Source organism: Cherax quadricarinatus, chromosome 37 (genome assembly GCF_038502225.1).
Source record: "Cherax quadricarinatus isolate ZL_2023a chromosome 37, ASM3850222v1, whole genome shotgun sequence".
Taxonomy (NCBI): Eukaryota; Metazoa; Arthropoda; class Malacostraca; order Decapoda; family Parastacidae; genus Cherax; species Cherax quadricarinatus.
Genome location: NC_091328.1, coordinates 3,326,959 through 3,342,629, shown reverse-complemented (window position 1 = coordinate 3,342,629; position 15,671 = coordinate 3,326,959). Strand labels below are relative to the sequence as shown.

General features: G+C 42.6%; 1 protein-coding gene and 1 long non-coding RNA gene across 2 annotated transcripts in view; one reads left to right on the top strand and one right to left on the bottom strand.

The window, feature by feature from the left end:
* Nucleotides 1-15,671, top strand: part of LOC138853686 (uncharacterized) — a 307,328-nt gene that overhangs the window by 49,846 nt on the left and 241,811 nt on the right. The window lies entirely within an intron of this gene.
* LOC128703513 (barH-like 1 homeobox protein) lies at nt 1,316-13,562 on the bottom strand. Its single transcript, XM_053798203.2, has 3 exons — nt 12,771-13,562; nt 4,807-4,993; nt 1,316-2,897 (listed from the first exon to the last, which is right to left on the bottom strand). The coding sequence occupies exons 1-3, from the start codon at nt 13,099-13,101 to the stop codon at nt 2,255-2,257; spliced, it is 1,161 nt and encodes a 386-aa protein (XP_053654178.1). The 5' UTR covers nt 13,102-13,562; the 3' UTR covers nt 1,316-2,254.

Sequence of the window (15,671 nt, the reverse complement as noted above, 5' to 3'; positions counted from 1 at the left end):
GGGAGAGCCTGGAAGCCTAGGCATGAGAGCAGTTTTAGGCAGTGAGAGTCAGTGCTTAGGCCCTGAGGAGAGCTGGGGCGTGAGGCATTTAGTGAAGGGGTCATGGGTAGGCAGGGGAGTCGGTTGGAGGCAGGGAGAGTTCATTTTAGGCCGGGAGTCATGCGAGGCCGAGGGAGTCGTGCAGGCCGAGGAGAGTCAGTGAGGCAGGGAGAGCTTCGTGAGGCAGGTGAGCGTGTGAGGCAGAGTTGAGAGCCCGTGAGGCAGAGAGTCAGTTCAGAGTGAGAGTCAGGAGGCAGTGGAGAGCTGGTGAACTTAAGAGGAGAACCCCAGTGAGGCAGAGTGAAAGTGTGGGCAGAGAAAGGAGGCCAGATTGTGTGAGGCAGAGGAAAGTTGGAGGCCAGAGTGAGTCAGTGAGGCAGAGTGAGAGTTCTGAGGCAGAGTGAAGAGCAGTCAGAGGAGTGGTGGATTTGGGAGTGAAGAGTCAGTGTGAGGCAGAGTGTGGGACAGTGTGGGGGCAGTGAGAGCTTTGTTTCGAGAGGGAGTCAGTGGTGAGGCAGATATGTTGACCGGAGTGAGAGCTGTTTGAGGCATGAGAGTTCAGTGAGGCAGAGTAGAGCAAACAGAGGAGAGTAGGGTGAGGCAGAGAGAGTCAGTGTGAGGCAATGAGAGTCAGTGATGAGTGAGAGTGTGTGAACAGAGTTAAAAGAATCAGGTGAGTGGCAAAAGGAAAGTGAGGCAGGGAAAGTGAGGCAGATTGTTGAGATTAAGTAGGGAGTTTCTTAAGAATTTTTCACGTAAACTGTGTTCGTGATTTGTGTTTCCACCTGTTTGTGTCATTTTTCATCATTTCCCATCACTTAGGGGTGTGTGTGTGTGTGTGTGTGTGTGTGTGTGTGTGTGTGTGTGTTTACACCCACGCACCCATATAATACTGTAGCTTTTAAGTTCAGTCTTAGGAATACCTCGTAATATGATTGTTATTATTTCCCCAGATGATGTACTGAATTCAGCTTCCTGTTACCTTGAGTAATATCTCATAACTGGGACAGAACTCACTTCATCTGCCTTCCATAATTTCTCTTCAGAGCATCTTGAGGTTTCCTGTATCCTTCTCTCATATATAGTTTGTCCACTGCCTTTCCATCGGCCAAAAGCAACGACTCTAGCTAGAATCGTTGTCGTTTCCTTGAACGTATCTACCTGGACTTCCTACTCATTTCTGCAACATTGCAGAAATTATAATTACCCTCCAGAAACTTAAAACCAGAATATTTTGTTGCAAGTTTATTTAGCAATGTAAATGACATAAACTTATCTCATATAACACACAGTACTAACAATAGCATTGCTTGCAGTGGTTGACTAGAGCGGCTGCTTAACCTATTTATTTCTGTTTGAAGTTGAGAGGGAGAGAAGCTGAGAGATGAAAAGACAGGAGAGGAACACCGAGGAAAAGGAGCAGAAACCTGAGGACTGAAGAGACGGTGACAAGAATTTGGGAGAGAGGGAGGCAATGAGAAGATGAGCTGAGAACAGAAGAATGGGTATGGAAGGACAGGCAAAGATATGAATCCAGGCCGGATTCTTGGTCTGGATAATGACACATTCTGGATAATATCCTGCACCTTATATGCGCCTGGGTACAACTATTGCTGGGTTAGGCTCGGTTCAGTTATTACTAAACATTTGAGTCGATCCACTGAGGTTTCTCAGCACCAGTGGATGCTTTTGGGGGGACAGCGCCAACCAGAGTGAAGATACCATCGGTCTCCACCAATCAGAGATTATATGCACGGTCTCCTCCAATCAGAGAAAAGGTATCTACCGTCTCACCCAATCAAATAACATCCCATTTGGAGACTGCAGTCACTATAATTTATAAATAAACTCGCAAACCTGGATGAGTTACCTAATACAAATCACGTAATGGCGTTCCTTAACGTATTATTTACACAGGAAGGATGGGCAGAGTTATATATTTATTTCTGTAAATACATCTGTACATAAATAAGGGTAGATCTAGATGCTGGTGTTCGTCTAAACTATTGTGGGTCTAATTTTGTACATAATGGTACACTGAAGCGGAATTAATTCTTTTTTTTTTTTTTTGCATCCGACATCAATATATGGCTGAGGGAGAAGGAGAGATAAGGTGTGTGAAGAGTTATAAGAGTAAAGGATGGGAGTATGGAAGAGTGAAGGATGGGTGTAAGAAGAGAAGAGGAGAGTTGGGTCGAGAGATACTTCCAAGAGTTCATTGTGAGGATTTCTGAGACTCGTTTGGGGGGTCTGGTGACGCCCTCATGCGGAGATCTGCTGGAGATGGACAGTACGGAGGGGACGGAGACGCTGAGGATCGTAGAACGCTGCCTAAGGGTCTCCCAGCGTCCCCCAGGGGTGTGTCGACGTCATCGTTCTCCCCCGGGGGAGAGGAGGTCACCAGCCGTGCGTCCAGGGGAAAGAGGCGACTCTCCAGTTTTCCAGACTCCACCTTCAGCAGGTCCGTCCGGTCCAGCCGGAGGGCATCTGGTCTCAGCTCTGGTCGTAGTAGCTCCGGCCTTACAGCCTCGGGTCTCAGGGTCTCAGGTCTGAGAGCATCTCTTAGCGGATCAGACGGCACGTGGGGCAGAATGGGTAGGCCAGGCGGGTAGAGGCGGTACGCCAGTGGCTTCTGCAAGGCCGCAGCGGCGGCGGCCTGGCGGTAATACAAGTCGACTGAGGCTGCTGCTGGGCTGAGAGCGGCGGCGGCGGCGGCGGCTGCCGCAGCTGCTGCGGTAGAGGGCTGTGGTGGGTAGGGCCATCCGTAGGAAGGTCCGTAAAGCCTCTGCAGGGCAGCGTAGTTCCCAGCTTCCGCCAACAACTCCAAACCCACCGCTGTCTGTCTTTTCCACTTCGTCCTGTCGGGATGACGCCGAGATAAGTGATGCTGTCAGTTGTTTTTTTTACACTCACACTACAGTGTACTACACTCACACTACAGTGTACTACACTCACACTGTAAAACAATCATATAGTTAATATAAATTAATACATATCCAACATTACTTAAATATGAGTTAACATACTTAGTTAACCTAACCAAACTTGTTTTAAAATTACTGGTACACTTCCCACGCTCAAAAATTCACAAACTGGCCGCTTCAATGCAGGTTAATAATGCACGTTAAATACTGCCCTACTCTACACCGCAATGGCTCTAATTAATTACATCAAATATACAAAATCCACGTAACTAATTACTATACTCGCGAGTGCAAGTGAATAAGAAGTCTGTGACGGTATCCTAGAAAGATTTGCTATTCAAATGTGTACCTAGATATATTTTTTTTGAAAAAAGGAAATAAGATGCTACATAATCTGCTCCATATGCGTCTACTTCTCTGCATCTGCATCTAAACAGGCCGTAAAGAGGCTGGGAATCGAGGATATTCCAGCTGTATAACCGGTAACGAGAGGATTCTCCCTTTGAAGTCAAGCAGACATAATGGATGTATAACATGTTTTAAACATGCTGCAAGACCACTAAGGTGTTTAGACATGAGGACCATAAACATTATTATTTTTAACTTGAGATTTTTAACCTAAGGAATCGAATATATTTTATCGCTTATGTGGTCTTGAATGATTTAATCTTCCTCCGTATAAATGCCGCACTCTACTATCCGGACTGGGTATGGTCAGGTACTGCTAAGGAGACAAAATATAAGGTTTAAGGTAATTTATTGAGCAGAGGTTTCGTCGGGAATTGACAAAAGTCACTGCTGGACAAAACGTCTTCTCAGTGAAATGCCATGAACCGCGTCTTTTTATAAACAAACTTGTTGGTGTAGTCTGTTGTTGATGGCAGATACTGGCAGAGAGAGAGAGAGAGAGAGAGAGAGAGAGAGAGAGCTCGTAGAGAGAGAGAGAGCTTGTAGAGAGAGAGAGAGAGAGCTCGTAGAGAGAGAGAGAGAGAGAGAGAGAGAGAGAGAGAGAGACCGAGATTGTAAAAGGTGAAAATGGAGAGATCTGGAGCACTTACCGTCTGTTTATGTATCAGTTCTTGACCTGAGACTTTTTCTTGTATCAGGTTGTGACCTGGGGAAACTGTTCTGGAATTAGGTCTTGGCCTGATACTATCTCCCCGTCTGTTTTGGTACCATGTTTTAACCGGGGAACACCTACCGTCTCTCCTCTGGTACCCGGTCTTGACCTGACAACACTCACCGTCTGTTCTGGTACCAGGTCTTGACCTGACAACACTCACCGTCTGTTCTGGTACCAGGTTTTGACCTGACAACACTCACCGTCTGTTCTGGTACCAGGTCTTGACCTGACAACACTCACCGTCTGTTCTGGTACCAGGTCTTGACCTGACAGCACTCACCGTCTGTTCTGGTACCAGGTTTTGACCTGACAACACTCACCGTCTGTTCTGGTACCAGGTCTTGACCTGACAACGCTCACCGTCTGTTCTGGTACCAGGTCTTGACCTGACAACACTCACCGTCTGTTCTGGTACCAGGTCTTGACCTGACAGCACTCACCGTCTGTTCTGGTACCAGGTCTTGACCTGACAACACTCACCGTCTGTTCTGGTACCAGGTCTTGACCTGACAACACTCACCGTCTGTTCTGGTACCAGGTCTTGACCTGACAACACTCACCGTCTGTTCTGGTACCAGGTCTTGACCTGACAACACTCACCGTCTGTTCTGGTACCGGGTTTTGACCTGACAACACTCACCGTCTGTTCTGGTACCAGGTCTTGACCTGACAACACTCACCGTCTGTTCTGGTACCAGGTCTTGACCTGACAACACTCACCGTCTGTTCTGGTACCAGGTCTTGACCTGGGTGTCCGTGAGGTTGAGCTTGGCTGCCAGTTCCATGCGGTCCTGCACACTCAGGTATTTCTGACGCTCAAAGCTCTTCTCCAGCGTCTGCAGCTGGTGGTCCGTGAACGCTGTACGCGCTTTCCGTTGCTTCTTGTTCGCTGGAGCCGTGTCGTTACCTGCCGGACACTGATATCTTAGCGTCAAAAAACAAATGATATCTTAGACTAGCAAGACGCAGGTCCAACAGTTTGGTTGATCGAAATTTTGAAGTTCAAAGCACAAAGCAATACTGAGGGACTGACTACCTTATGTACATCTCCAGTTCTTTAGTCGTATCCTGTATTTCGCCTAAAATGTCGTGTCGAATAGGTAAAATTGGCCAGCAAGAACTCATTTAAAATTAAGTCCTTTCTAAAAAAAATTTCTTATGTCTAAAGATATATATTTTTCATTAATGTTAATGTAAAAATTAATAACTAACACAATGAAATATATTTTTTTCGTTAGGTTCAGAATAGCTTTTGCGAAATTATTGCATACACAAATTTCGATTGCCTTATTCGGCAAGAAGAGCGTTGCTATTTAAGCCAAAATCGCAAGTTTTACCTATTCGGCACGATATATATATATATATATATATATATATATATATATATATATATATATATATATATATATATATATATATATATGCAATAATATCACAGTAAACATGTGATTTCAGAATATGCAAAACAACCACTGTGAAAGAATATAGAAATTCCAAGCGCTTTCGTGACTACTCACATTATCAAGGAACAATGAAAGTAATGCATCAAAGGAAGGTATATAAAGGGTCTAGACCACACCTCACTATCACATCCCACAACAAAGCAACACCTGACGCGCGACTCATAGAAAGGGAACACTGCAGCAGGCCCGTCGGCCCAACTAGACAGGTCCTTCCCACAACCCACCAACAAACCATTCTACCCAAGAATTAAGAATTTTAAAAAATATTATTTGTCCAGTGTATTATTAAATTCTTCCCAAATTCTATTAATTATAAATGGATCTAATTTATATAAACCAAAGGAAATATTCATATTATTGTCAAAATTGCTTTTTATGAAACAAGATTCAATTATATTCCTGTCGACCATGGACTTGCTTGATACTACTTTCTCAACTTTTTGAAAATCAATTGGATGGTTAAAATCTCTTACAAGAATAAATAGAGCATTGGAATCTTGTCCAGTTCTAATGCTATATTTATGTTGTTTTAATCTTAGTTCGAGATTTTTACCAGTTTGACCGTAATAAACTTTATCGCAAATTTTACAAGGAATCTTATAGACACATCCATCAGCATTTTGGGGGGAATTCTTTATCAAAAGTTTTTTTTTTACTGTATCAAGGTTTTTGAATACAACTTTAATATATATATATATATAATATATATATATATATATATATATATATATATATATATATATATATATAATGTACAGAATGTGTGTGCGCGTGTGTGATTCGTTTGATATAAACATAACTAATGCGAATAGATGTTTATTTCGTATAAAAATTGTGTTTATTAAGCCGATGTGCTTTATTCCTAAATGCGCTGCCCATTTTCTTTTACAGTTCAGTCATTACGCGAGGGGCGTCTCCTCTAAAATTATGTGATATACCTTTTTTTTTTTTTTTGTTACAGGTGATTCAATTGTGTTGCGCTGGACGGGAAGCTCAGCGTTGTAAATGAGAATGTGTGATTTGTGGAGGGATTCTTGGAATTGTGTAATGGTTTGGATAACGTAGTGTGTGTGTGTGTGTGTGTGTGTGTGTGTGTGTGTGTGTGTGTGTGTGTTTAAAATTTACGTATGTGTAAACTATTCCGAGTGATGACGCCGGTATTGTGAGATCACGCGGTGCACACACGCGCGCTCACACACAAGCAAGCGCACACAGACACGCACACACAAGCACGCACACACAGGCACGCACACACAAGCAAGTACACACAAGCACGCGCGCACACACTATACACACAAGGAGATACACACACACACACACACACACACACACACTTTAGCAGTCCATCCACAACTATTAACCGTCCAATTATCCAGATGGGACAACCAGTGTGCAGGAAGTGCTGGGCTAACAGCTTTCTCACTGCTCGGAATTAATCCTGACACTTGCACAACAAATTTGATTCGTGTCAGAGAGGGGAAAATCTATGTTGATTCACTGCAACATAAGCTGTTTTATCTACTGCAACTATAGTTGCAAATCAACTGTTGCAGTTATCTGTGAGTTGTTAATCCATCTCTATCCACTCTCAGATCCTATTCACTCAATTCCAAGTTTAGCCAAAAGGAAGAACGTTGGAGTAAGGTTGAGTTATCCAGATTCACTGTTATGGTTCTCGTCGACAGGGATGCGAGAAATCCGTATTAATCCAAGAACGCCTCGTGCGTCTTGATAAATAAGAATATTATTATTATTATTATTATTATTATTATTATTATTATTATTATTATTATTATTATTATCAATCAATTATTATTTATTGTTTATTATCATTATTTATTATAATTGTTATTATTGGAAAGCACTTAGCTCGTAGGGGTCAGTCTGATGACTGAGAACTAACCAGGGTCAATATGAGGAAGAGTTGCTCCATTCCCTTGACTCAGGAGCAGTTCACCGGCAATAAAAGGCCTCCCTTTGAAAGGTGTTGTGAAAAAGGCTGTGGGAAGAGAACCTGGTGAAGGACATTTTTGGGTACTGGGATAAGAGTGGAAGTAGAGGATGGCATGTTAGTTGACTTTACTGCTGTTGCGTGTCTGGTTGCTGTTGCTGGAGTGCAGTGGGTCATTTGTTTGTCAACAAGTGTGGGATTAACTTAGTGGGAACTGTCGCCTCTTTATTTGTTTAGTTCCTCTTCTTAATCGCTCTAAGGCTTTCTCATGTTTCCTGACAAATCTTACCTAACCTGACGAAGTTAATGTTTTTCCTTCTATCTTTTATCTCCTTGTTCCCGGTTCTGTCACGTCAGGCTGTCTGCCTTATAGTGTCTGCTGGTTCTCCTGTCCTCAACCTTTAAAGGGAATAGTTTCCTGAATCATTCTTGCCAGGTCACACCTCTTAGCTCCGTATGCCTGGAGGGTTTTCCGGCGGCCCGGTCCACGATGAAATCTCCCGTAGTGTATCTGAGTTTTCTTTCTTAAGACGTGTTCTTACGAGGGTTGTTCCCCTCAAGGGAGGTTCCTTGATGCTGATGAGGGGCTCGTGATCTAGGGAATTGGATCTGTGCTACGGTTCCCTGAATTAAACCTGAATACCTTTCATCCCCCCCTACATGTGCAGTATAATCCTACGAATTTAGCTCTTCCCAATGATTATAATAATACGAGGGATGCTCCTTGCTGGTGCTTGTACTCTGTAGAGTCTGACTTACGTTGTTTAAGGACATGTTGAAAAACTTGTTAACATTCCTGAATGCCCTTTTTAAGCTTTCCTAATCATATTTGCATTACTTTCGTTATGTGGACAATGTATGTCTCCTGTGTTGTGTTTTGTGTTTATTTTCTGAGGTTTGTAGTCCCCGTTCCTTGTGCCTGTACTCCACATCTGGTCTTTTCTCTCCTCGATTTTTATAACCTTGGACTTGCTGGCACTGGAATCTAACAACCACTTAACCGAGCATTTTTACTGTCTGTCCGGCGCTTGTGAAGACCTTGACTAATTTTTCAACCTCTCCGTGAGCTTCGTGTCAGCAAACAGGGATATGTAAGACCATCTGATCAGGCAAGGTGTAAACGTATAATCTAAAACAGGTGTGTGTGTGTGTGTGTGTGTGTGTGCGTGTGCGTGTGCGTGCGCGTGCAGGTAGGTAGTGGATGAACGCTCATTCAGCTGCAGAAACAAAGCTATGCTCGCTGTGTCTGATCTTGTGTGGTTAATCATCTCCCCATACATATTTAAACAAGGCATTAGTTGCAACACACACACACACACACACACACACACACACACACACACACACACACACACACACACAAAACTTTCCTTTCACCCCAGTCCACCCATCAACCATTCTCTTTTAAGAAGATATGCTTTCTAATGCCCCTGCGCCATTTTTGGGGGGTAATCTAAGATTCTGATCTCGTGTCCTCTCTGTTACTGATATTAATGGATCTACATTATACATGATATCTCTTAAAACAAATGTATAATCATCGTCCCTACTATCTATATCTATCTATCTATATATATATATTAGTGCACATTAATTCCTTAATGGGTACAGTTCGTAGTAATTATCCTTTCAAGGGAGGTTCCTTGACGCTGGTGAGGGGCTCTTGATCTAGGGAATTGGATCTGTGCTCCGGTTCCCTGAATTTAGCCTGAATACCTTCCACCCCTCCACCGCTGTATAATCCTACGGGTTTAGCGCTTCCCCATGATTGTAATAATCGTAGTAATTATATTTAAATCGTCATTTCTGACGATGATTGGGTTGTAACAAGCGCAGCGGATGACTCACGTTGTACAAGGACGTGCGGGTAGTTCCCTTGTCATAACAATTATCATTATTATTATTATTATTGGTGCACCAGCAATAAAACAGATAATAAAGTAGAGGGGGGGGGAAGTACGTAGTGAGGGAAGTACATAGTGAGCGAAGTACATAGTGAGGGAAGTACATAGGGAAGTACAGAGTGAGGGAAGTACATAGGGAAGTACATAGGGAAGTACAGAGTGAGGGAAGTACATAGTGAGGGAAGTACATAGGGAAGTACAGAGTGAGGGAAGTACATAGGGGAGTACATAGTGAAGGAAGTACAGAGTGAGGGAAGTACAGAGTTAGGGAAGTACAGAGTGAGGGAAGTACATAGTGAGGGTAGTACATTGTGAGGGAAGTACATAGGGAAGTACAGCGTGAGGGAAGTACATAGGGGAGTACATAGTGAGGGAAGTACAGAGTGAGGGAAGTACATAGGGAAGTACAGAGTGAGGGAAGTACAGAGTGAGGGAAGTACAGAGTGAGGGAAGTACATAGGGAAGTACAGAGTGAGGGAAGTACATAGTGAGGGAAGTACAGAGTGAGGGAAGTACAGAGTGAGGGAAGTACAGAGTGAGGGAAGTACATAGGGAAGTACAGAGTGAGGGAAGTACATAGTGAGGGAAGTACATAGGGAAGTACAGAGTGAGGAAAGTACAGAGGTAAGTACATAGGGAAGTACATAGTGAGGGAAGTACATAGTGAGGGAAGTACATAGTGAGGGAAGTACAGACATAAACTCACAATAAAAATAATCTTCCACTGGAACAACATTTCGCTCTGTAGAGCTCTACACAGAGCGAAACGTTCTCTACTCCCATAGATGGCGCTTGTGTGGCTCTCTGCGCTCTGTACCACTGAGGGTTATCTAACGCCTGGAAAATAGGACATAGGTTTAATCCGAGGAAATGGAAGAGTAGCTGCAATTTCTCGGATCAAGAGCCCTCCTGAAGGGAAGAAAGGTTAGATCATGAATGTATTGATCCAAATGAAGGGCTCTTGTTCCAGGAAACTGGAGGTATCCTCTTCCTTCCCCTAGGATCGAATCTGATATATATATATATATAATATATATTATATATATATATATATTAATGTACATTATATATATATATATATATATATGTACATTATATATATATATATATATATATATATATATATATATATATATATATATATATATATATATATATATATATATATATATATATATATATATATATGTGTGTGTGTGTGTGTGTGTACATTATATATGTCGTGCTGAATAGGTAAAATTTGCGATTTTGGCTTAAACAGCAACTCTCTTCTTGCCAAATAAGCAAGTGAAAAATTTTGTATGTTATAATTTCGCAAAAATCATTCCGATCCTAAAGAAAAAAATATATTTCATTGTGTTTATTAATTAAATTACTGTAAACTTACTGATAATATATTTAGTTGGATTAGGCTAAATTAAATTGCGCTTGTTATAATAAGGTTAGGTAAGTTTTCTACGGTTCTTTTGGTACGAAATTATTAATTTTTACATTAACATAAATGAAAAATATATATCTTTAAGCGTACAAGAAAATTTTTTAGAAAGGACTTAATTTTAAATGAGTTCTTGCTAATTGACCAGTTTTACCTATTCGGCACGGCATATATATGTAGAGAGAGAGAGAGAGAGAGAGAGAAAATTATCACCTACACACTGCAACACCAAAAATCAGTTCCTCCCCCTATCTTCTCTAGTTCAGTAAAAGGACACAAGTGCATCTAATGTAACATTTTATTGTGGCAACGTTTCGCTCTCCAGGAGAGAAACGTTGCCACAATAAAATGTCACATTAGTTGCACTTGTGTCCTTTTACTTTACATATTGTCGGTAATTCTACCAAAATATATACAATCTCTAGTTTAACCTCTAGTAGCGAGATTTACCGAGCAACTTAGCTTCTGAGGAAGGTCAGAACACCCAACAAGTTCAGTTAACCTCCACCTGTTGTTAACAGTTAACAAACTGCTTGCTAACACGTGCTTGTAAACACCAGGTTCTTGAGACGGGAAGTTCTGTGCTTGTCAGGTAGTTTAATTTATTTACCGACGCGGGTCTCGCATGACGACCATTGATTGGAACTTCGGGGTCTTCTGACCGCGGTCTTCCACTGGCTTATTGGTCCACCGTGAAAATAAGCATGAGATGAGAGTATAGTCCCACAAGGAGGCAAAAAAAAAAAAAAGATGAAGGATGGTAGGCTATGTACTTTGACCTCCAGGTGAGGTCCTCTTCCTGGGATGTTGTCTACTGAGAGATTTATCTCTCACAGACCAGTGTTCATTATACTTCCCCGATCCTGCATGATTTGAGCTGTTTAATGCATCTCACTCCAGCTGCCCTGAATCTTAGTATATCTTTGCCCTCTCAGTATATCTTTTGTATATCTATAAAACTTAAATAATGTTAAATTACCTCCATTATGTAAGGTAATTTTAACTAATGAGACATTAACACATGCTAATTAAGGCTACATTTCGCGAAATGTAGCCTTCTACCTACCACATCTATCTCCCTTCCTTAGGTATATATTTGTATATAAACATTTACCTGTAGAGGAAGCATGCTAAAAGTTTTGCACTCTGGCATCAGTGCTGATCGTTATATTCTGTCTCGGGAACACACGACAGGTGAATCTTACGAATGTCTACCCACATTCAGTATTAAATCATCTTCCAGAAGCGGGTCCTGATATTCGTAGCTGACGAGACCCCGTAATGTTGATTATTATATTATAAGAAATTGCAAAAATCTTTCTCTCCGGTTGTGAATTATAATTCTTGAAGCTCAGTTGTTATGAATGTAATTAATAATAATAATAATAATAATAATAATAATAATAATTTCTGCCTATTTTTCGATATTAGACAATGCTCGACGTTATAGTATGGTCGTGATGGTCCAGGTTGGACCGAAGCGTCCAGATATTACCTTCCTATTTTGGAGGTCGTGATGTGAGAGATGTTTCGCTCTTTATTTTGTTTTTCTTGGGACCTGGGGGTCACACTAGGTCACCAGGGGTCACCTCAGTTCGAGTGACCTGGGTCAAACTAGGTCACCAGGGGTCACAGTTCAAGAGTGATCTGGGGTCACAGAAGGTTAGTCACCCCAGGTCACCTCAAGTCACGTGAAGTCACATAAAGTCATGTCAGGTCACACTTGGTTACCGTAGGTCACTTCAGATAACCGTAGATTACCTCAGGTTACCGTAGGTCATGTCGGGATTATACCAGGTCACACTAGGTGACTTAGGATAACCGTATAGCACCTCAGGTCACCGTAGATAATCTCGGGTGACCTCAGGTCACAGTAGGTCACCGTACAGGTCATCCCAAGTCACCCCAGGAGGTTAGAAACTTATACTCACTGTCTTCATCATGGGTAGCACCATCATCTCCCAGCTGGTCTCCCAGCTGGTCTCCCAGCTGGTCATCGTCGTGACCACCCAGAGCCTTGAGGGCGTCTCTGGCGGGCGTCGTGGGTGGCGCGCAGCCCTCTCCTCGCTCCTCCGTGGGCGTAGGCGGCCCCCTTTGAGCCAGGATATCCGTGATCATGAACTTCGGGCGGTGGACGGGAGGGTCGGTGGTGTCGCGGGCGGGGGGCGGAGAGACCTCACTGTGGGCGTCATCGGTGGAGTCGCCGCCCGTGGGCGTCACGCTAGGCACCGACACCCGCCCGCACACCTCCACAGTCATCATGCACCACCAGTGCCCACTGCCCAGAGTGCCAGGCAACTCTCGCACTCAGAACCTGAAGAAACTCCTGAAGGTGCAACTCTCCAGTATCCTCCAGCCTCAGGAAGAGTTCTGGAGAGTCTCTGGTATCCCACGGCCTCAGGAAAAAGCCCCAGGCACCTGTAAGATTACGGTATCTTCCACTTCGGGTAATCTTGCAGTGCCTCTGGTATCTCCCAGCCTCAGGAAAAGGCTCACAGCACCTGTAAGATTGCGGTATCTTCCACTTCAGGTAGTCTCTTCACCTCGGGAGGAGGTCCCACAAAACCGCCTGTAATACTACGGTATCTCAAACCTTGGGTAGCGTCCTGCGGCGCTTGAGTGCTTGCGCGACCACTTGCGGCCCGTGTGTGAGCGCGTCAATCACTGCCGATCAATGGACAGGTGGTGTGTCGAGGTCCGCACTTACCGCACCTGCCCGCGGTTGTGAGGTCGCCGGCCTGGCGGTGCACCGCATTCACCGCCGACAGTGGTGCCAACACCCCCAAGCCAACACCTGACTCCATTTCCCCCACCACCATCTTCCTCCTCTTCCCCTCCCCACACGGTTTACAAACCCACACTTCATCCCTCCGTTGCATATATTTCTTTGACGTACTCTCGTTACCACGATGCGTCGATGCGTTACCACATACACGATACACGTTACTTAAAAAGGTATTCTCGGGATAGGGAAAATTAAAGTTAAATAAAGCCTCTGGCAGTCGTTGGAGAGTATCGCAGCCTCTTAGCTCCGCCCCCCTTCATCTCTGAGACTCCGCCCACCACCACTCCCAGGCTCCGCCCAGCTCCTCTCCCAGGCTCCGCCTCTCCTCTCCCAGGCTCCGCCCACCTCTCCTCCGTCACATCTCACAAGCGCCTCCAAATTTCTTTGGAGGTAAGCTCTTCAGACAGCTGTTCCCCGGAACTTCTTTAATGACGTAAATATTCATCAGCTTGGAATTCAAGTCAATAAAAGGAAAACAATAGGAAGAATAGAAGGAATTGGACAAGAAGGAGGAGGAGAAGTAGAAGAGAAAAACGACTGATGAGAAAGGAAGGAAGAAAGAGAAGAAGAACGGGATGTATTTCCAATGAGGCTCTTTGATTCTCGTTTCCCATGACGCCAGCAGCAACAGTCAGCTAACTCCCAGGTACCTATTTACTGTTAGGTGAACAGGTGCAACAGGTGTAAGGAAGCGTGCCTAAAGTCTCCACCTCCTCCAGGATAGAACCCGGGTCCTTCAGTTATGAGCGGAATGCCTTACCACAGTGCCAGGAACTTAATAGTTAATGTGAACATTGTGTACGTGGAGAGTATATACATGGGTAGTATATACATGGGTAGTATATACGTGTGTATAATATACATTAGTATATACATGGATAGCATATACATGGATAGTATATACATGGATATATACATGGATAGTATATACATGGATAGTATATACATGGGTAGTGTATATATATGGGTAGTATATACATGGGTAGTATATGTGTGTATAATATACATTAGTATATACATGGATAGTATATACATGGATAGTATATACATGGATAGTATATACATGGGTAGTATATATATATGGGTAGTATATACATGGGTAGTATGTGTGTATAATATACATTAGTATATACATGGATAGTATATACATGTATAGTATATACATGGGTAGTATATACATGGGTAGTATATACGTGTGTATAATAAACAGTATATACATGGATAGTATATACATGGATAGTATATATATGGATAGCATATATATTGATAGAATATTGATAGTATATACATTGATAGTATATACATGGGTAGTATATACATGGGTAGTATATATATGGGTAGTATATACATGGGTGGTATATACATGGGTAGTATATACGTGTGTATAATATACATTAGTATATACATGGATAGTATATACATGGGTAGTATATACGTGTGTATAATATACATTAGTATATACATGGATAGTATATACATGGATAGCAAATACATGGATAGTATATACATGGGTAGTATATACGTGTGTATAATATACATTAGTATATACATGGATAGTATATATATGGATAGCATATACATTGATAGAATATTGATAGTATATACATTGATTAGTATATACATGGATAGTACATCATGTCATATACAATTCCAACAATTTTTTGATGAATGAAACACACGCAAGACTTGGGTATCTCTTCTCCAGAAACGTTTCGCCCGAATATCTTTATTGGGCATCTTTGTAAGCAAACGTTTCGGTTATAAGGATATCCAAATTTTACACTTGTGTCTTATTTAACATAAACAATAAAGCTTTGGTACCAGAGAACTGAAGAACGACGTTTCGCTCGGTCCCAGACCATTATCAGGCCATAGTAGTGGCTCAAGTGGTCGATGGTAAGCAATACGATATTGAAGATTAAGACACATGTGCAACAGTTGGGTATATTTATTGATGAAACGTTTCGCTCACACAGTAGGCTTCTTTAGTCAAATACAAAGGGACTGACTACCTCAAATACTTTTTCCACCAAGGTTGATGGACTGA